The sequence below is a fragment of the Papio anubis genome, chromosome 12, assembly GCF_008728515.1.
Source record: "Papio anubis isolate 15944 chromosome 12, Panubis1.0, whole genome shotgun sequence".
NCBI classification, from domain to species: domain Eukaryota; kingdom Metazoa; phylum Chordata; class Mammalia; order Primates; family Cercopithecidae; genus Papio; species Papio anubis.
The window spans coordinates 15,531,618-15,553,737 of NC_044987.1; the positions used below are offsets into that span (position 1 = coordinate 15,531,618).

General features: G+C 47.6%; 3 protein-coding genes across 6 annotated transcripts; 1 reads left to right on the top strand and 2 right to left on the bottom strand.

Annotated features, from left to right (window-relative positions):
- Nucleotides 1-457: 457 nt before the first annotated feature.
- TRAPPC4 (trafficking protein particle complex 4) lies at nt 458-5,840 on the bottom strand. The gene is made up of 5 exons (XM_003910803.4): nt 5,340-5,840; nt 4,989-5,163; nt 3,848-3,951; nt 2,209-2,335; nt 458-801 (listed from the first exon to the last, which is right to left on the bottom strand). Exons 1-5 carry the CDS (start codon nt 5,512-5,514, stop codon nt 723-725), a joined length of 660 nt encoding a protein of 219 aa, XP_003910852.1. The 5' UTR covers nt 5,515-5,840; the 3' UTR covers nt 458-722.
- On the top strand, nt 5,658-8,679 carry RPS25 (ribosomal protein S25). Its single transcript, XM_003910805.5, has 5 exons — nt 5,658-6,046; nt 6,274-6,369; nt 6,775-6,958; nt 8,450-8,548; nt 8,633-8,679. The coding sequence occupies exons 1-4, from the start codon at nt 6,044-6,046 to the stop codon at nt 8,542-8,544; spliced, it is 378 nt and encodes a 125-aa protein (XP_003910854.1). The 5' UTR covers nt 5,658-6,043; the 3' UTR covers nt 8,545-8,548; nt 8,633-8,679.
- On the bottom strand, nt 8,597-20,862 carry CCDC84 (coiled-coil domain containing 84). 4 transcript variants are annotated; one of them, XM_021926610.2, is made up of 11 exons: nt 20,652-20,862; nt 20,377-20,540; nt 19,860-19,958; nt 13,738-13,804; nt 13,294-13,356; nt 12,581-12,645; nt 12,330-12,435; nt 10,975-11,005; nt 9,300-9,404; nt 8,940-9,072; nt 8,597-8,846 (listed from the first exon to the last, which is right to left on the bottom strand). In XM_021926610.2, the coding sequence occupies exons 1-11, from the start codon at nt 20,769-20,771 to the stop codon at nt 8,786-8,788; spliced, it is 1,014 nt and encodes a 337-aa protein (XP_021782302.2). In that variant the 5' UTR covers nt 20,772-20,862; the 3' UTR covers nt 8,597-8,785. The 4 variants fall into 4 exon arrangements, with proteins under 4 accessions (XP_021782302.2, XP_003910851.2, XP_021782303.2 ...); XM_003910802.5 differs by having other exon boundaries at nt 9,300-9,386; nt 20,652-20,860; XM_021926611.2 differs by lacking the exons at nt 12,330-12,435; nt 12,581-12,645.
- Nucleotides 20,863-22,120: the final 1,258 nt, after the last annotated feature.

Sequence of the window (22,120 nt, forward strand, 5' to 3'; positions counted from 1 at the left end):
CCCGGGTTCACACCATTCTCCTGCCTCAGCCTCTGGAGTAGCTGGGACTACAGGCGCTCGCCACCTCGCCCGGCTAGTTTTTTTGTACTTTTTTAGTAGAGACGGGGTTTCACTGTATTAGCCAGGATGGTCTTGATCTCCTGACCTCGTGATCCGCCCGTCTCGGCCTCCCAGAGTGCTGGGATTACAGGCTTGAGCCACTGCGCCCGGCCCATCATCATCATTATAACAGCCACCACCATGGCCACCACCACCCCAGGACCCCAGGAAATCAGCAGCAATTCTGGGACTAGATCCAGTGCTCATGCTTCAAAATCTTATGTTCATTTATTTAATGAACACATATTTGTTATGTTTTTTACTAGAACATAATCATCTTCCCAGAATTCCCTCACCATTTTTGTCTCCCTTCCTTTACCTTTCCCCCAAAACCATCGATTAAGATAGAGAGCAAACACCAAGATCAAAGGAATATTTATTACAACATTTATGGACCTAGCTCCTCCAAAAATAAATCCATACAGAGCTGGAAAGTAAGACCATGGTATATACAGAAGGAAAGAACACAGTGTTAAGGCTCAGGAATCAGTTTTGTCTTCAGGGTCCGCATTCTCCCATTTTCCAGTGCACTAACAAGGCTGCTGGGGTTTCCACTGGAGTATAAACAGCAGTATTCCTTTTGCAGGAACTCTCAGAATTTGGGGGTCCATCACAGGTTCAGCCTATGACCCAGGTCCAAAAGTTCCAGCCTTCTCTGCCACCTCCAGGGCTAGCTTCAGGTTCTGGTCAAAGAGCTCACACCTAAGCCAGGCCCAAGGTGGGAAAAAAAGCGTGAGGCCTGAGGCTTTCTCCCCACTTAAGCCAGGGGAAACTACTTGAAGAACAACATGTATCATGGAAGGCTGAGGTTGGTGGATGAGCTGAGGTCAGGAGTTTGAGACCAGCCTGGTCAACATGGTGAAACTCTGTCTCTACTAAAAATATAAAAATTAGCTGGGCATGGTGGCGGGCACCTGTAATCCCAGCTACTCTGGAGGCTGAGACAGGAGAATCGCCTGAACTCAGAAGGCAGAGGTTGCAGTGAGCCATGACCGCACCATTGCACTCCAGCCTGGGTGACAAGAGTGAAACTCTGTCTCAAAAACAAACAACAACAAAAACCAAAAAAATGACATAAACCCCAAGGAAAGACTGTTTTCTCTAAAGAGTCACCCAGGCTGGAATGCAGTGGCACAATCTCAGCTCACTGCAACCTCTGCCTCCCAGGTTCAAGTGATTCTCTTGCCTCAGCCTCCAGAATAGCTGGGATTACAGGTGCACACCACCACACACGGCTAATTTTTGTATTTTCAGTATTTTTAGTAGAGGTGGGGTTTCACCACGTTGACCAAGCTGGTCTCAAACTCCTGACCTCAAGTGATCTGCCCGCCTCGGCCTCCCAAATTGCTGGGATTACAGGCGTGAGCCACCGCACCCAGCGATTGTCTTATTTATTTAGAGACACTGTCTTGTTCTGTTGCCCAGGCTGGAATGCGGTAGCATGAGCATGGCTCACTGATGCCTTGACCTTCCGAGTTTAAGTAATCCTCCCACCTCAGCTTCCTTAATAGCTGGCACTACAGGTGTCTGCCACCACACCAGGCTAATTTTTTTTTTTTTTTGTACAGATGGGGTCTATGTTGTCCAGGCTGATCTCAAACTCCTGGGCTAAAGTGATCCTACCCCCCCCATCTTCCAAAGTGCTGAGATTACACATGTGAGCCACCGGCCTGTCCTTCTATCTTACTTAAAAGTAATACTCAACTAGGTGCAGTAGCTCACGCCTGTAATCGCAGCACTGTAGGAGGCCAAGGCGGGTGGATCACCTGAGGCCGGGAGTTCGAGACCAGCTTGACCAACATGGTGAAACCTTGTCTTTACTAAAAATATGAAATTGGCCAGGCATGGTGGCACATGCCTTTAATCCCAGCTACTCGGGAGGCTGAGCCAGAAGAATCGCTTGAACCTGGGAGGCGGAGGTTACGGCAAGCCAAGATCGCGCCATTGCACTCCAGCCTGGGCAACAAGAGCGAAACTCAGTCTCGAAAACAAACAAAAAAAGTAATACTCTACTATGCTTCAACTAACTTTGGACAGAGCACACAGGGAGGGGCAAGGAGGCTTGGGGCAAGGAGGCTTTAACCAGTATCTAGAAGTGGAGCCACTTACCTGATGGGCATTTCTAAGGAGTAGAATGGATTCTTAAGGGCAAAGTCTGAGTAAATCTCATAAATCTTTCGGAGAAGAGAATCTATTCCAGCTTGCCTAGGATCTGCTAGAACCACAAACTTGATCCCTGGAGAGAGACCAAGAATGGTTACTAAAGGGTAGACATTGGAGCAAATAGTGTCATTCTGTATTTGTACAGTACTTTCAATTTTGCAAAACACTTTTATAAGCCCATTTTAATTTTATTCTTTTTACCACATAATGCAGAAAAGGCAAGACTTTGAATCTACTGATGAGACCAGAGAAGTGAAGTAACTTTATTATGTCACCCAACTGATTAAGACCAAGCTTTGAGTTCTAGCTGTACCACTTACTAACTAACAGTTTTGGAGTCCCTCAGCAGAAACATTGCTAGGCAAGGGACAAACTCAGGCAGTTTTCAGTAAATTAAGGGGTGAAGCAATGACACTCGCAATCCAAAGGTCATATCCATTTGGCTTTCACATTTCATTTTGGAAAGACATTTAACACCTTCCAAAGTACATGCAACAGGGCTAGCATTAAGGTGAGTTTTATCTGAACACAAGATAACCTGTGCTGAACATGCTGGGTGGCATGCACAAAATCAGTTTCAGATTAAATACTGGTTTTGTATTTGCAAAACAAACAAACAGATGTGTCTGTAGAATTGTGCCAGGAAGGTCGGGCACGGTGGCTCATGCCTGTAATCCCAGCACTTTGTGAGGCTGAGGCAGGTGGATCACGTGAGGTCAGGAGTTCGAGACAGCCTGGCCAACATGGTGAAACCCCATCTCTCCTAGAGAAATACAAAAATTAGCTGGGCGTGGTGGCAGACACCTGTAATCCCAGCTACTCAGGAGGTTGAGGCAGGAGAATTGCTTGAACCCGGGTGGCGGAGGCTGCAGTGAGCCAAGATCGTCCCACTGCACTCAGCCTGGGCGACAAAGCGAGACTCTGTCTCAAAACAAAACAAAAAAACCCCACAAAAAATTAGCTGGGGATGGTGGTGGGCATCCGTAGTCTCAGCTACTTGGGAGGCTGAGGCAGGAGAATTGCTTAAACCCAGGAGGTGGTGGCTACAGTGAGCCAAGATCATGCCACTGCATTCCAGCCTGGGTGGCAGAGTGAAACTCCATCTCAAAAAAAAAAAAGAATTGTGGGCCGGGTGCGGTGGCTCATGCCTGTAATCCCAACACTTTGGGAGGCCGAGGTGGGCAATCACCTGAGGTCAGGAGTTTGAGACCCGCCTGACCAATATGGAGAAACCCCGTCTCTACTAAAAATATAAAAATTAGCCGAGCATGTTGATGGATGCCTGTAATCCCAGCTATTTGGGAGTCTGAGGCAGGAGAATCGCTTGAACGCAGGAGGCGGATCATGCCACTGCATTCCAGCCTGGGCAACAAGAGTGAAACAGCTCAGAAAAAAAAAAAAAAAAAAAAGAATTGTGCCAGGAAAAGTACACCCCCTCTTCCTGCTTACCAAAGGTGTCTTTGGTCAATCCCCTCCTCCCACCTTCTCCACCACACTCCTCTGGCCCACCTGGAGATGCAAACTTGTCAGTGTCTCTTCCCCACCTTCTCCATCACACTCCTCTGGCCTCCGTGGAGATGCATACCTGTCAGTGTCTGGTAGCAGTGCAATTTGAATGTGTCTGTCTCCAGCATCTCAATGCCTGAGCTTCCCTGTTCAGGAGACAGCTGGGAGCCGATGGCAAACAGCCTATATGCAAAGGAGGCAAAGTTGCTCTAAGGCAGGAGTGCTTCTCAAACTTCCACTGAAGTGTCCCTATTTGCTGAGGAGTTAACATTATGGCCTGGGACAGTCAGGAGAAGTAGTGTGAACTGTCTGGCAATAGTGTCAAAATTTTTAAATTCATTTGAATTCTGTGAATATTTTACATTCATACTTTAAGACATTTTAAATCTAAAACTTTGGATAAAATGATTACTCTAGGAATGTGTGCCGCGCTTACTAAGCTTGTGCTTTTAAGCAAAAGCTGGCACATCTGATACCACAATTGAGAGCAGGAAAAGATTTTTTAAGATCATTTAGTTAAACTGGCTTTCTTTAAATATGAAGAAACTAAGGCTCAGCGAAGAGAAGTTGACTTTAAGTAAGATGACACCTCGGCCGGGGGCAGTGGCTCACTCCTGTAATCCCAGCACTTTGGGATGCGGAGGCGGGTGGATCACCTGAGGTCAGGAGTTTTGAGAGCAGCCTGGCCAACAGGGCAAAACCTCGTCTCTACTAAAAAAATACAAAAAACTAGCCGGGCGAGGTGGCGGGCGCCTGTAGTTCCAGCTACTCGGGAGGCTGAGGCAGGAGAATGGCGTGAACTCGGGAGGCGGAGCTTGCAGTGAGCTGAGATCCGGCCACTACACTCCAGCCTGGGTGATAGAGCGAGACTCCGTCTCAAAAAAAAAAAAAACCCCGTCTCTACTAAAAATACAAAAATTAGCTGGTCCTGGTGGCGCGCGCCTGTAATCCCAGCTACTCGGGAGGCTGAGGCAGGAGAATCGCTTGAAACTGGGAGGCAGAGATTGCAGTGAGCCAAGATCGCGCCACTGCACTCTAGCCTGGGTAACAGAGCGATACTCCGTGCCCCCTCCTCTCCCCCCACAAAAAAAATGACACCACTGCCACTATTACCTAAAATCTAGATCTGGATCGGTTGCGTTTTTCATAACACCAAAATGACGATTTAAGAAAAGGTAGACAAATTACAAGCGCTGCCGTTCAGGAGACGGTGGACTTACGAGTGGAACATGGAGGCCAGCATGAGCTTCTCATTAGAAGTGAGGCGGGGCCGGCCAAATCGAATGGACACCGGGTAATTAGCAGGGTTACCCAGATACTCCAGCACCTCTTTCCCGTCGGCCGTGTACTTGCCGTTCACGTCCATGCCATTGATGGCCAGCACTGCATGGCCCACTGCAGAGGTAAAGCTAACGGTCAGCGAAACTGCAGCCCCGGGATTCCGCCGCGGGGACAAGAGACCCGACACCACCCCCTTTCCCCCAGCCCCGCACCTACAACCAACCCACTTCTGCAGCACTGGGGCCCGTCCCCCCCCACCCCCCCCCGCCTCTGGCCCGAGCCTAGCCCACCTCGGATGCCGTCCCGCTGGCCGAAAGCAACCAACACACGCTCATCGTGTAGCTTGAGCAGCAGATCCAGCGGGTAACTGAAAGTTTTCTCAGCCTCAGCCCGTGGCGCGTAGCTGTCCAACTGGTAAATCAAGCCGCCAGCTTTGTTCACCACATACACACTAAAAATCGCCATCCCTGCCGCTGCCGCTCGGAAACTGTCATTCGGCCGCTACCCGAAGGCCCCTCCCCGGAACCGCATCACAGCACTTGCCCCCGGCCCCACCCCAGCCTCCTCCTCCTCCTCCTCCTCCCAGGCCCTGCATGCCGCCACCTGCGGCACCTGCGGCGCCTGCGCATTGGGAGCGACACGCTCGGGCATAAGTAGTGCCGGAAAGTTAGTTGCCGAGACCTGGTGGATTGTTTTCCGTTTATCAGTGCCGGAAAACAGTACTACAGTACTGCGTCACAACTAGCCCGGACTCCGACAACCTGGCGCGGTATTTAGGCGGTGCGGCTTGGGAACTGGAATTCACTTCCTGTCTTCCTCTTGAGGCTAGAGGGCGAGCGCTTCGCCGTGGGACTTCCTCCTCCTGGCTCCGCCTCTTGCCCCGGAAGTACTTACAGCGGACAGAGGTTTCTGGGCCCGTTTCTGAGCAGCGCTTCCTTTTTGTCCGACATCTTAGCAAGCCTGCGGTGTCTGCTGCTGCTCCCCGAGCTTCGCAATGGTAAGCTTCAGGGGTATGAACTCGCCGGGGTTCTTGGGTTTGAGGACTCAGTGGAGAGAGCCTTCGGCGGGAGCTCTCCTTGGCCTGCCGGCCTTGGTTGCAGGGCGGGCGCGGTTATTGCTTCGCCCATGTGCTCGGTGGTGGAGTTTGCGGGGGCTGAGGGCGCAGTATTAGGGGAGTTTGGGGCTACTTGAGGACCTGGTTGCATTCCCGCTGCCCTCCTACAGCCGCCCAAGGACGACAAGAAGAAGAAGGACGCCGGAAAGTCGGCCAAGAAAGACAAAGACCCAGTGAACAAATCTGGGGGCAAGGCCAAAAAGAAGGTAGGAATAAGATTCCTCTGAGAGAGACTAGGAGCCTTCTGGTAATAGGTAGCTTGTATAGCAATTGGTTTTTCAGGTATAGATTTCTAGAGTAAAAATGTGAGAGTTTATCCTCCCATCACCATTCATTCTTTTTTCTAGTTTCCATTAGGATCATGAAAATGAGACCAGTGTGTAAAGTGTCTGCCTCTGTGCCTGTCGTGTGATTTTTAACTGATCTAGTGGGGCTCGGCCCCTGTTCTGAAGCCCAAGCACCTGTCGGGTTTTTTTTTTTTTTTTTTTTTAGTAATGTGTAATTTATCTTTGATGATGATGGAACAGATTTCTCTGACGCAGATTACTCGAGAGGGAAAGGGTGCTTCTGCCAGAAATACTAACTTGTTTCTGTTTTGTTTTGGTGAGCAGAAGTGGTCCAAAGGCAAAGTTCGGGACAAGCTCAATAACTTAGTTTTATTTGACAAAGCTACCTACGACAAACTCTGTAAGGAAGTTCCCAACTATAAACTTATAACCCCAGCTGTAGTCTCTGAGAGACTGAAGATTCGAGGCTCCCTGGCCAGGGCAGCCCTTCAGGAGCTCCTTAGTAAAGGTGAGGGGTGTATCCTACATGTGTGGTTTTGTAGGGTAAATTGTCTTGACCATGTTAACCATCTTCAGTGATTTTGCTGGAAAAGCAGAATTAAAAAAAAAAAAAAAAGGCATAGCTTGACCATTGACTGTTAGTAATGTAATTCTGATGTTTTACTCCTGAGATGAATTCTTAGGGTTCGTAGCCACTTTCGTGCTGTGGACCCTGTGGCAGTTTGGTGAAGCCCAAGGATCTTTTATGTTTCAAGTAAATGGATGCATAGAATTACAGGGACAACAGTTTTTGAAATAATTAGATTACTATTTTAAAACAATTTTGAAAATGTTGAAAACCTTTATGGTAAATATTTTGATGTATTAAATTTTAAAACCAGAAATTTAGTATGGTCTACTCAGTAGTATGGTTTGATTACCATAATTCCACAATAATAAGGCTCAGCTAACTATAGTGACTGAACATCTGTAATTCTAGCACTTTGGAAGGCCGAGGCGGGTGAATCACTGGAGGTCAGGAGTTCGAGACCAGCCTGGCCAATATGGTGAAAACCTGTCTTTACTGAAAATCCAAAAATTAGCCGGACGTGGTGGCGCATGCCTATAATCCCAGCTACTCAGGATGCTGAGGCATGAGGATTGCTTGAACCCAGGAGATGGAGGTGGCAGTGAGCCGAGATGGCACTACTGCACTCCAGCTTTGGTGACAGAGCAAGAGACTGTCTCAAAAAAGGGGGCGGGGAGGTGCGGTGGAAGATAATGGGCCCCTAATTTAAAGGAAAAGTAAAGATAGATGATCGTTAAAAACTGTAGGATTCTCTGTTACCAAACGTCAGATTAAGCAGGTGCAGTGATACCCTTGTATTTCTAGCTACTTGGGAGGCCAAGGCAGGAGGATCATTTGAGCCAAGGAGTTTGAGTACATTCTGGGCACCTTTGAGAGGACCTCCCCCCGCCCGGCCTTTTTTTTTTTTCTTTTAAATAGAGATGCTGTTTTGCTCTTGTTGCCCAGGCTGGTCTCCTGGGCTCAAGAGATCCACCTGTCCAAAGTGCTGGGATTATAGGCATGAGCCACTACACCTGGCCAAAACAAAAACCTTAATAGTATGTTTTTGTTTTTTTGGTTTTTGTTTTGTTTTGTTTTGTTTTTTAAAGACAGTCTCACTCTGTCGCCCAGGCTGGAGTGCAGAGGGGCAATCTTGGCTCACTGCAACCACCAACTCCTGGGTTCAGGCAGTCCTCACACCTCAGCCTCCCAAGTACCTGGGATTACAAACACGTGCCACCATGCCTCACTAATTTTTGTATCTTCGGTAGAGATGGGGTTTCACCATGTTGGCCAGGCTGGTGTGCAACTCCTTACCTCAAGCTGTCTGCCCGCCTTCACCTCCCAAAGTGGTGGGATTACGAGCATGAGCCACCATGCCCAACCAAAAACCTTACTAGTTTCTATTACAGCATCTATTAAGCATCTCATCCTACTATCTTCTCTCCCTAGGACTTATCAAACTGGTTTCAAAGCACAGAGCTCAAGTAATTTACACCAGAAATACCAAGGGCGGAGATGCTCCAGCTGCTGGTGAAGATGCATGAATAGGTGAGTAGGAATGCGTGGGCTCATGGAGTAGGAGGTAGATAACAAAGCTTTATGGTTCTGATTCTTTTAATTTCTTTTTTACAGGTCCAACCAATTGTACATTTGGAAAAATAAAACTTTATTAAATCAAATGAATGAGTATGTCTGTTTCCTAAGAAAGACAATGATAAAGAATTCGTTGGAAAGTAGGGGTTTGTTGACTTTGCTTTTAGCCTCATGGTAGTTGGTAAAGCATGATTAGCTTTTTTCTGTATGTGACTGCTTCTTCATTGCTGCAGCTTCAGTTTTGAATTGATGTCTGAAAGGAAATAAAGGGTTAACAGGATGAAGGGTGATATCTCCAAAAAGGAGGTTGGATGGGTAGGTTGGAGACCTGGCACTGAACACATACCTGGACTGCCAGCGTCGTCCATTATTCCAGACTCGGCCAAAAGAGGGCAGCCAGCCTGCACTGGTCCTGGAGCTGTGATCAAAGTTGGCCCCAACTCGGTCTGGGGGGAGTTTTTTCAACTTCTGTTTTTCCTCTGTGCAATGATAAGGAAACAGCTTTTTATTTTTCTTTATTAAAGAATATAGAGATGGGGTTTCACTATGTTGTCCAGGCTGTTTTCAAACTTCTGGGCTCAAGTGACCCTCCCACCTCAGCCTCCCAAAGTGCTAGGATTACAGCCATGAGCCATCACACACAGGCAAGGAAACTGTTTTTGAGTGTGAAGATTTAGAAGACCCTCTCTTGAATTAGTTTACTTACTTTCTTTAAGAAATTCTTCATAGGATGGTCCTATTTCTTGGTTCCCACCGATGTATTCATCTTGGATCATCCAGGGAGGTGTGGCACCTGAAAAAGAAATAAAGGCTTCCTTTTTTTTTTTTTTTTTTTAAGTCTTCAGGCTATTGTGAAGCATGTCCTAGCTGTTAGCTCACCTCTCCTAATTAAGAACTAGAAATGTCTAAAAGCAAAAACCAAAGCCCAGGAATTCTGGAGCTTAGGAAGAAGGCCCTAGGCTAATTTAAAGCAACGTACCCCATATGTGATAGTCATTTTAAAATGGCTTTGAGGCATAATTGACATAACGATACACATTTAAATTTGGTGACTTTTGAGTGAAGCTATTACAATCAAGACCCCAAACATCTGCCTCTAAGTATCACTGCCCCCATTAAAATATTTTCTTGTCCAGGCAATCAGTGATCTTTCTGTTGCTTTATTGGTTTGTATTTTTTAGGATTTTCTGTGTGTGGATATTGAGTGGGGTCTGGCTTTTTTTGGTTTTTTTTTGAGAGGAGTCTTAACGCTAGCCCAGGCTGGAGTGCAGTGGCACGTTCTCAGCTCACTGCAACCTCAGCCTCCCGAGTACTGGGAATACAGGTGCACACCACGACGCCCAGCTAATTTTTATATTTTTAGTAGAGACAGGGTTTCATCATGTTGGCCAGGCTGGTCTCAAACTCCTGACCTCGTGATCCACCTGCCTCAGCCTCCCAAAGTGCTGGGATTACAGGCGTGAGCCACCACGCCGGCCGGGTCTGGCCTTTTGAGATTAATCTGTGTTGTATGTATCAAAAATTCTGTCTTCATCCTGGAGTACTATTCCGTTGTTAATCCATTTGCCTGTTGATAGACATTTGAATTGTTTCCAATTTGGAGCTGCTACAAATAAAGCTGTTCTGAAGGTTTGTGTACAAGTCTGTGTAGACAGGCTTTCTTTTCTCTAGTTAGGAGTGGAATGGCTGGATAATATCGTAGGTGTATCCTGAACTGTTTTCCGAAGTGACTATTACCAGTTTACATTTTAAGCAGTAGTGTATGAGGGTTTGGTGGTTTTTCTTTCTTTTTTTTTTTTTGAGACGGAGTCTTGCTCTGTCGCCCAGGCTGGAGTGCAGTGGCCGGATCTCAGCTCACTGCAAGCTCCGCCTCCCGGGTTTACGCCATTCTCCTGCCTCAGCCTCCCGAGTAGCTGGGACTACAGGCGCCCGCCACCTTGCCTGGCTAGTTTTTTCTTTTGTATTTTTTAGTAGGGACGGGGTTTCACCGTGTTAGCCAAGATGGTCTCGATTTCCTGACCTCGTGATCTGCCCGTCTCGGCCTCCCAAAATGCTGGGATTACAGGCTTGAGCCACCGCGCCCGGCCAAGGGTTTGGTTTTTCTACATTGCCAAACACTTGGCACAGTCAGTCTTTAATTTTTGCCATTCCAATATATACATAGTGGTATTTCACTGTGGTTTGCATTTCTCTAATGACTAATGATGAACATCTATTCATATGCTTTTATTGGGTTGTTTAATATCAAGTTGACAGTTCTTCCTATATTCTGGATACAAGGCTTTTACCAGATACATATGCTTTATCTTGGTCAACTTTATTTAAAAAGAAAACAAGAAAATTATCTCCCAGGGTTTTAAAAACTCTGCCCTGGACCTTACCTGAGTGGATGTTACCAACTCCTGGTATATCCTGTAGTTGGAAATGGGAAAAAAAAATGCTAGTTAAAGTCTAGCCATGATTTAAAAAAAAAAAAAAAAAAAAAAAACCTAGAAAAGATAGACAAAGTACACTTCAAAAGAGGTGGGTGTGACTGCTGCCACAATGCTCAATTCTGCACCCCAGCTGATGTTAAACTTTGAAAGCACAGTAAGTCATTCTTTTTTTTTTTTTTTTTTGGAGACAGAGTCTCGCTTAGTCGCCCAGGCTGGAGTGCAATGGCGCGATCTCGGCTCACTGCAAGCTCCGCCTCCCAGGTTCACGCCATTCTCCTGCCTCAGCCTCCCGAGTAGCTGGGACTACAGGCGCCCGCCGCCTCGCCCGGCTAATTTTTTTTGCATTTTTAGTAGAGACGGGGTTTCACCGTGTTAGCCAGGATGGTCTCGATCTCCTGACCTCGTGATCCGCCCGCCTCGGCCTCCCAAAGTGCTGGGATTACAGGCGTGAGCCACCGCGCCCGGCAGTAAGTCATTCTTAAGACAGCCCTGTCCTTAGGAAGCTCACAGTCATAACAGTGGAGATGTCCGTAAGTAGAGTGGCTATTACGTGCCAGGTGAGCAAACCCTTGCCTTCACAGCACACATATAATTGGGGAACAGCATTAAGCACAAGTTAGGTAAATTACGTTTGCAACTTTACATGGTGCTACATCCACTTGAAATAGAGATAACCTGTTCAGATAAGCCATTTATGAAAAAGTGACATTTGAGCTAACAGTTAAAGGAAGGTAAACTTTAGGTGATAAGGGAAGGAAAGCATGTTTTAGGCAATGGCAACTGTAAAAGCCCGAAGCAACACAATCAATACAGCTGAAGTGTAGAGTAAGATCATAAGTGGTACGATGATTTTCTGTTGGTGAGGCAGGATTGAAGGGGGAGTAGAAGTTGTCCAAAGGCTGAATAGAGGCAGACAGATGTTTAAAACTGACTGCTTGTTGACAGGATATGGGAGACGGAAAAGGAAAGGATCTGCATCTAGTGATTGGAAATACAGGAGTGGTGGAGGTTAGTTTCAGATGCCTATGGGATATTTAAATATAATAGTCCTGTGTTGAGTTGGTACTATGAGTTCTACAGAGGGCAAGATTTAGGAGTTGGCACTCCTAAGTGGCAATACATGTGAATAGGATCCCTTTGGAGGGTGAGAAGAGGTCTGAGAACACTACTAGGGAACAGTGAAGTAAGAAGGAAAAGCCTGCAGTGGAGACAGCAGTGACTAGAATACGTAGAAAATCAGAAGAGGGGTCCTGAGACCTGAGGGAGCATTGGCCCTCTTCTGGCTTGCTTATCCTTTGTACCTGATGGCCAATGAATGTCAGAGATGGTCCTATCTCCATCCAGTCAAGCTCTGGAGCTGGTGGCAGGTCCAAGTTTGAGGGCTGCTGTGAGCTGGAAGCTACTTGGCTGAAAAACATGAGCCAGGCTGGCAGATGAGGTCCTTGAGCCATGAGGGTGGTAAAGATTAGATCTGTTTCCATTTCCCGGCCAAAAGGTTGCAGAATGTTCTAAGATGTCAAATTCCCAACAAGAGATTCTCTAACAGTCTTACCTGTTCATCCCTTTCCAGCTTCTAGGTGCTGAAGAGCCCTCTTCTGGGTCTGGCACTGCCTGAGGCTGAGTTTGATTCAGGAAAAATAAATGTGTCTGGGATGCTTAAGAGCCTGCCTAGGCCATGCCTCCACCCTCCAGACCCCAGTATCACATGAAGGAAACAAATTAGCATATGGAAGGTACTGCCCTGCCATGTTTTACAGACTCTTCCTTCCCTCCCTCCCAGCCCAGTCCACATATTCACTGACTAGGCCTGCCCCCTTGTGCACAGGTAAGGGAATTCAAGCCAAGCAAATGAGAATGCAGTCAGAGTTCTCTTAGAAGCACTTTTTCATGGCCAGGTGCAGTGGCTCACGCCTATAATCCCAGCAGGCTGAGGCAGGTGGATCACCTGAGGTCAGTTCAAGACCAGCCTGGCCAACATGATGAAACCCTATCTCTATTAAAAATACAGAAATTAGCCAGGCGTGGTGGTGACACCTATAATCCCAGCTACTCAGGAGGCTGAGGCAGGAAAATCGCTTGAACCTGAACCTGGGAGGTGGAGGTTGCAGTCAGCCAAGATTGTGCCACTACACTCCAGCCTGGGTGACAGTGAGACTCTGTCTCCAAAAAAAAAAAAAACAGCACTGGTTCATGAAATGCTGGACTTGGGAATGCCAGGGATCAGTGGATTTGGATACTTGTCTGGATCCTCCGAGGGAAACCAACCTCTAAGACAGACCGAACCACCTCCTGCCGGCTCTGCTCCACCTCGCGGATCTGAGCTGCCATCTGTGGGAGAGAGGCTGCTTAGACAGGATCATGGGGGCCAGTTTCTTCAGAGGCCTTTCCTTTAACTCAGGGGCCCTCCACCCCCAGGCGTGGACCAGTACTGGTCTGTGGCCTGTCAGGAAGCAAGCTGCAACAGCACTGCTGCCTGAGCTCCTGTCAGATCAGCGGTGGCATTAGATTCTCATAGGAGCACAAACACTATTGTGAACTGGGCATGCAAAGTATCTAGGTTGCGCGCTCCTTATGAGAATCTAATGCCTGATCTGAGGTGGAGCAGTCTCATGCTGAAACCATCCCCTGCCTGGGTCCATCTGGAAAAATCATCTTCCACGAAACCAGCCCCTGGTGCGAAAAAGGTGAGGGACTGCTGCTTTAACTTACCTCCTTGATCACCTCATCCTCCTTTTCTTCGTAGGAATCCAAACCTTTCACCATGGATTTCTTGAATCTAAAAAGAAAAGGGGCAAAACCGCCCAGAACCCATTCCCCACCAGTTATGAAAAGCTCCTCAGATTTTTTTTTTTTAATTTTGAGAAATTTCAAATTCAGAAACAAAACAGTATAATAAGCACCTATGTACCTCTCACCCAGAGTCATTGTAAACATTTTGCCACGCTGGCTCCATTTCTTTTGTACAGACACATGTCCTCTTTGCCAAAACAAAAATAGGTTTAGATGTCAAACCAGATTTTCAGTACGTATCTCCCAAGAAGAGGAACATTCTATACAACCATGATACCATTACCACATCAAGAAAATTATTCTTTTTAGTGTTCAAGTATTTGGCTGGTTAGTATAGACATGGTTTATATGTCTTTACACTTGAGTGTAGGCATACAGGCCAAAGTGGAAGGATTGCTTGAGCCCAGGAGTCTGAGACCAGCTCAGGTAACATAGTGACCCTGTCTATACAAAACATACAGAAATAGCCAGGTGTGATGGTGCACGCTTCTAGCCCCACCTACTTGGGAGGCTGGGGTGGCAGCATTGCTTGAGCCTGGGAGGTTGAGGCTGCAGTGAGCTGTCATTGTGTCATGGCACTCCAGCTTGGACAACAGAGCAAGACTGCATCTCAAAAAAAAAAAAAAAAAAAAGAGGCCGGGCACGGTGGCTCACACCTGTAATCCCAGCAGTTTGGAAGGCCGAGGTGGGCAGATCACGAGGTCAGGAGTTTGAGAACAGCCTGACCAACATGCTGAAACCCATCTCTACTAAAAGTACAAAAACTAGCCGGGCGTGGTGGTGTGCACCTGTAATCCCAGCTACTCAGGAGGCTGAGGCAGGAGAATCACTTGACCGTGGGAGGCGGAGGTTGCAGTGTGCCAAGATCAGGTCATTGCACTCCAGCCTGGGTGACAGAGTGAGACTCCGTCTCAAAAAAAAAAAGAAGCGAAAACTGTTCAGGCTGCTGGTATCTCCTGGCCACTGGCTGCCACTACGGTTCATTTATCTGGAACCTGGGCTCCTGAAGATGCAGCGCTGGAGCAGAGAGATGATGCTGACAGGGTGTATTGGTCTGTTTTCACACTGCTGACTGATAAAGACATATCCAAGACTGGGTAATTTACAAAGAGAAAGAGGTTTAATGGACTTAGAGTTAGTTCCATGTGGCTGGGGAGGCCTCACAATCACAGCAGAAGGTGAAAGGCATGTCTTACATGGTGACAGGCAAGACAGAATGAAAAACCAAGCAAAAGGGGAAACCCCTTACAAAATCGTCAGATCATGTGACTTACTACCATGAGAACAGTATGGGGGAAAATGCCCCCATGATTCAGTTATCTCCCACTGGGTCCCTCCTACAACATGTGGGAATTACGAGAGATACAGTTCAAAAAAATTTGGGTGGGGACACAGCTAAACCTTATCACAGAGGTTGATGACTGACCCAGTCACATTAGAAATAGGTGGACCTAACTGGGCACAGTGGCTGACGCCTGTAATCCCAGCACTTTGGGTGGCTGAGGTGGGCAGATCACGAGGTCAAGAGATCGAGACCATCCTGGCCAACATGGTGAAACCCCATCTCTACTAAAAATACAAAAATTAGGCCGGGCGCGGTGGCTCACACCTGTAATTCCCACTTTGGGAGGCCGAGGCAGTCGGATCACGAGGTCAGGAGATCGAGACCATCCTGGCTAACACGGTGAAACCCCGTCTCTACTAAAAATACAAAAAATTAGCCGGGCATGGTGGCAGGTGCCTGTAGTCCCAGCTACTCGGGAGGCTGAGGCAGGAGAATGGCATGAACCCGGGAGGTGGATCTTGCAGTGAGCCGAGATTGCACCACTGTACTCCAGCCTGGTGACAGAACGAGACTCTGTCTCAAAAAAAAAAAAAAAAAAAAAAAAAAAAAATCCAAAAATTAGTTTGGCGTGGTGGCCTGCGCCTGTAGTCCCAGCTACTCGGGAGAATCGCTTGAACCTGGGAGGTAGAGGTTGCAGTGAGCTGAGATCATGTCACTGCATTCCAGCCTGGCGAAAGAGCGAGACTCCATCTCAAAAAAAAAAAAATCCTGCCTACTCTGAAGGCTGAGGCAGGAGGATTGCTTGAGCCCAGACGTTTGAGGCTGCAGTGAGCCATGATTGTACCGCTGCACTCCAGCCTGGGTGACAAAGCAAGACCCCGTCTCAAAAAAAAAAAAAAGCATCTCAAATTATTTAACCAAATGGACTAAAAGCACATAATGATAATGGATAGTATAGACTGCCAGGTTTCTTTCCTTTACTTTGTGCGATTATCACCAGGAAATTTCTCTATGGGTTTCGTAATCCACAACACCTGAGTGTATCACATGAGTGAGCAGGACAATGAAGACACAGTGGAACACAATTGGACTTTCTATAGACTAACCTGGAAGGCAGGTATCTAATTTCCAAACCAGAAGTTCCTGGAAACTGAGTTCAAGGAAATAGAAGAAACTGATTTAAAAAAAACATTACACTGTGGTTGAAGTCCAGAAATTTCTAGGCGGCTGGCTGGGCACAGTGGGTCATCTGTAGTCCCAGCACTTTGGGAGGCTGAGGTGGGAGGACTGCCTGAGACCAGGAGTTTGAGACCAGAGGAAAAGAAAATGACAATGTGGAATTGTAAAAAAAAATTTTCTTTTTTTGAGATGGCGTCTCACTCTGTCGCCAGGCTGGAGTGCAGTAGTGTCATCTTGGCTCACTGCAACCTCCGCCTCCTGGGTTCAAGCGTTTCTCCTGCCTCAGCCTCCTGAGTACCTGGCACTACAGGCGCCTGCTGCCACACCTGGCTAATTTTTTAGAGACAGGGTTTCACCGTGTTAGCCAGGATGGTCCCAATCTCCTGACCTCATGATCCTCCTGTCTTGGTCTCCCAAAGTGCTGGGATTACAGGCGTGAGCCACTGCGCCTGACCAAAAACTTTTATTTGAGGACCAGAGAGAAGTTTTGTGCTTTAGCAGACTCCTCCATGTTTTCTTCTTTTCGCCCTGTTCAAACTCTCCAGGTACTGTTTTTTTTTTTTCTCTTTTTGAGACAGGGTCTTTTGCTCTGTTGCCCAAGCTAGAGCGCAGTGGCATGATCACAGCTCACTGCTGCCTCAACCTCGTGACCTTAAGCATTCCTCCTGCCTCAGCCTCCCCAGTAGCTAACACTACAGGCAAATGTCACCATGCTTGGCTAATACAATTTTTTTTCTAGAGATGGGGTTTTGCTATGTTGTCCAGGCTGGTTTTAAACTCCTGGGCTCAAATGATCCTCTGTCTCAGCCTCCAAAAGTGCTGGAATTATAGTCATGAGCTACTGCAACTGAATTGCCTTTTTTTTTTTTTTTTAAGAGACATTCTTGCTGTGTTGCCCAGACTGGAGTGTAGTGGTGGGATCACAGCTGACTGCAGCTTCAATTCTGGGCTCAGGTGATCCTCCTGCCTTGGCCTCCAGAGTAAGTATGACTATAGGCTAGCCTTCAAAGCAGGTAGGACTATATACCCCACTAATCCACTAATCCAGATATCCTTTTTATTAAAAATCTGAAAATCAGGCCGGGCCCAGTGGCTCATGCCTGTAATCCCAGCACTTTGGGAGGACAAGGTAGGCAGATCATGGGGTCAGGAGTTCAAGACCAGCCTGGCCAATATGGTGAAACCCCGTCTCTACTAAAAATACAAATTAGCCAGGCATGGTGGTGTGTGCCTATAGTCCCAGCTACTCGGGAGGCTAAGGCAGAAGAATTGCTTGAACCTAGGAGGCGGAGGTTGCAGTAAGCTGAGATCGCGCCACTGCACTCCAGCTTGGGCAACAGAGCGAGACTCTGTTCCAAAAAAAAAAAAAAAGGTCTGAAAATCATTATGGTATGTAATCTATCCTTATTATAGTGCTAAAATGATTTCTGATAAAATAGTTCCTAACTCAACTAGAACACTATGAAGAATGAAAGAATGAGCAGAGTACTCATGATGCCTTTGAGTAAAATCGAAACATACAGTGTGATCTAATTTCCAAACCAATAGGCAGTATTGTAATATTAAAGGAAAACGATTCCAATCACTTAGAAATACTTGCTAAGTACTGCTTTTTATAGTTATGACAACTGTTTTTTCTATGCATATGAATCAAGCAACCAAATATTTATAACCATGGAAATACCTGATTAGAAATATTTCTAACCTGGGCCAGGCTCGGTGGCTCACGCCTATAATCCCAGCACTTTGGGAGGCCGAGGCGGGCGGATCACCTGAGGTCGGGAGTTCAAGACCAGCCTGCAGTGAACTCAAGTGTTGTGAGTATCTGCTTAAAACACAGTAATGCTGGTCATCTTGTAAGCAGTTGTCTCACCAGTAAATTGCATATTACAGTGAAAGTGATCACTCATGGTTCCTGCATATTTTTCAGTAATGTCATACCATTAACCTTGAATAGTAACGTGGAACCTATAGGAGGCGCCACTAGTGATGCCTGAAGCGCTCCCAAGAAGCAGAGAAAAGTCATGACATTACAAGAAAAAGCTGAATTGTTTGATAAGTACTGTAGATTAAGATCTACAGCTGCAGTTGCCCAGCATTTCAAGATAAATGAATCCATACACATTGACAAAACCCATGTGGAAAAAAAAGGGTGAGGGGTGAGCATGGTGGCTCACTTTGAAAGGCTGAGGTAGGCGGATTGCTTGAGCCCAGGAGTTCGAGACCAGCCTGGGCAACATAGCAAAACCCCGTCTCAATTTAAAAAAGAATTTTTTTTTTTTTTTTCCTTTTGAGACAGTTTATATTTTCTGCCCAGGCTGGAGTGAAGTGGTGCGATCTTGGCTCACTGCAACCTCTGCCTCGCCAGGTTCAAGCAATTCTCCTGTCTCAGCCTCCTGAGTAGCTGGGATTATAGGCACCCACCACCACACCCAGCTAATTTTTGTATTTTTAGTAGAAATAGGGTTTTGCCATGTTGGCCAGGTTGGTCTCAAACTCCTGACTTCCCATGAGCCACCATGCCTGCCCCCAAAAAAATTTTTTTGGTCTAAAGGCAAAGAAAAAAATAACTAAATCCAGCCTAAGGAACACTGTAAAAAAAATAGGAGGAAATTCATGAAGCTATCACTGCACCTTGCATGCTTTGCACAATACCTTTTTGTCTTCATATTGAAAGCACAGCTTTTATGTGGGTACAGGGTTGTTAGAAAGGCCTACCTACAGCTTCTAATAGGATTCAAGAAACAGCAAAATCATTACATGACAAAGCAAAAGGAAGGTGAAGGATCTAAAGCTGGAGAATTTAATGCCAACAAAGGATGGTTTGATACTTTTAGAAAGAAGTTTGGCTTAAAATATGTCAAAACAGCAGAAGGGGCAGCTTCTGCCAACCAAGAGGCAGCAGATGAATTCCCAGATACCATTAAGAAAATCACTGAGACCAGGCATGATGGCTCACACCTATAATCCCAGCACTTTGGGAGGCCAAAGCGGGTGGATCACAAGTCAGGAGTTAGTGACCAACCTGGCCAACATGGTGAAACCCCATCTCTACTACAAATACAAAAATTAGCCAGGTGTGGTGGTGTGCGCCTGTAATCCCAGCTACTTGGGAGGCTGAGGCAGGAGAATCATTTGAACCCAGGAGGTGGAGGTTGCAGTGAGCTGAGATTGTGCCATTGCACTCCAGCCTGGGCAAAAAGAGCAAAACTGTGTCTCAAAAAAAATAAAATAGAGTTCAAAACTATTAAAAGTAGGTACTGGCTGAACAGCAGTTTCTTACAAACTATAAACAGCCTCTTCTAACGTTAGTATTCTCTGTGCCTCACATTTAAGTAGTTGACAATAGCCAACTTTTAGTATTGTTCTCTATTTGCTAAATCCCATCCCCCAACCAAACCTCAAGAACTGTCACATTTTTGTGTCCAACATAGTACCTAGAATAAGAAGTGCTATGAAGACAGCAGATACTTCGGAAGTCCCTCCTGAACTTTCCAGTTAATAGAGTAAGCTCCCATACCTGACAAAGATCCAGAGAATTCACTCTGCTACTTCATGTTCAATACCAGTGACTCACCGTACATAATCCTGGGGAGTGACCAGAAACTTCTCTTTCATTTGGATCTCAGCTTTGTTCTCCCACCAGAATTTGTTGGTTGCTTTCTTGTGCTCAGGGCTGAAAATGGAGAGGATAAGTAATCTCAGCTATAGATTATAAAATATTACTCAGATATTAAGCATTAGGTTTGTAATGCAAACTGACATCTGGGTTTCTGCCCGGGGCAGGGCTGAGAGAGGAACACTGTTACCATCTCTTCAAGATCTCGTGTCTCTTCTTCCCATAAAATTGTGAGAATCTGAGGGGAGGTTAGGGGCGGTAACCAAGTTGGCTTTCGCAGCCAGACCACCAGCACCACTTGGGACCGTGGCAGCATAGGACCCCTACCCTAAAAAGGCTGGCAGCACCTGTGAAGTGACTCAATCCATCCATCTTGATCAAATCACAAAAGCGTTCCTTTTGTCACCCACTCCAAACCCTCCTCCCGTATATGTATGCGTCTGTGCTGGAGCAGGCTCCCCAGTTCGGCTCTCACCTGGCCAGATGCTCCAGCAGCCCCCCGTACAGCACCGTCAGGTTTCCATGGCTCAGGTGTTCCCGCACCTCACAGCCGCAGCACAGGCACCAGCAGCATCGCTCGTGTTCCGGCACGTAGCGCTCCACCTGAGCGGCGCGGATGGCCTTGCGGGCCGCCTCCACCTGCGGGAGAGAGACGAAGTAGAACCCCAAGGGGGGCACCCAAATCAACCCGCTCTGGCCTTCACCGACCTGCCCCGCACTCCCATCCCATCTCTAGCCTTGCCGCCGCACCTGGGGCAGGAGCCTCTCCAAAGCCTCCTTCAGCTGCCGCTGGTGCTTGCGGCTGTAGACGTGCCCGCGACCACAGAAGAAGGTCTGGCGGCACAGAGGGCAGCGCTGCGCCGGCGCCATAGGCGGGGGACCCGGTATCACCACCACCAGCAGCTGATCCTACGCCATCCGGCGGCCCCTGACCCCTGACCTCTGACCCTTCGGGGCGGGGCTAACCCAGCGGCCCCCAAGCGCCCAGCAGGCGCCACTGCAAGCCCTTCTGCGGCTGCGCAGACACCTCCCAGGCCTCTGGTCCCGCCCAGGCACCAGCATTCCAGAGTCCGGCCGGTTAAGGGGGAAGGCGGCGCCATCCTGCAGATGTGCGGGGACGTGCGCCCTCCGCAGCGTGAGGCTCACAGGCCACACGCGACTCGGCATTGGCCAGGACCTGTAGTAGCCAACAGGACACTTAATAACTGATGTATAGGTGCGCACTGTGTGTCCAGAGCTTTACGTTAACCACCTCACTGTGTCATCTCGCTGAGGTTGTGTGGTTTACTACTGTTAGCGCATTTTTAAGCGGGAAACCTGAGGCATGAGGAGGTAAGGAGCTTTGAGGAGGGTTGCACAGGTGTTAAGTAGCACGGTCAGCACCTGAGCCCCGGCACTCATCAGTGCGGCGGATGGAGGGGAATGCCTGCTGGAGGGGACCACGAACTAAAAATCGTAGTCGCCCCCACAGGGTGTGCTCGCCGTGGCTCCTATAAAGCTGTAAGGGAAGCTACACAGTCTGCAGCGTCGTTGCTGAGGGATCGCACAGTTCCCGTAGATTTTGCTGCTAGTTCTGGTGCACTAACCTGGATGGACTACTGTCTGTAGGGCCTGCACAGGGTCAGCGCTACAGAATTCAGGCCCGGCGTAACTACTTCCCCCTTCAGATCTTCACTTCCTGTTGGAACTGTCCTCTAGACTCTAGCCTCTGCCAGAAATAATTCATTTTGAATACCCTTGTAACTCCCAATTCCTTGATCTCCCATCATTCTCCTGGCAGGGTCAGTCCTCGGCCTTGTCCCCCCAAATTGCTCCGTCTCTGAATCCAGACTCTGAAGTTCGGCTCTGCCTACCTAACCTTAAGTTATCCCATGTGGCCTTACCATCAGCCTAGTCTTTGACTGCAGGGAAACCTCTCTTCCTAAAGAAGACACCTCTTTTCATCCATTCACTCTGGAAATGATTCAATGTCTGCCTGCTGCTGATGCTTTGCTCTCCACCAGGGGTTTTCAAAGTGTGCTTCCCCGCTCCCCCCGGGCCTAGAGCATCAGCATCAGGGAATTTGTCAGTAATGCACATTCTTGGGCCCCAACCCAGAACTACTGAATCAGAAACTTGGGGTGAGGGCCGGTCACGGTGGCTTATGCCTGTAATCTCAACACTTTGGGAAGCAGAGGAGGGCGAATCACCTGAGGTCAGGAGTTGAGGACCAGCCTGGC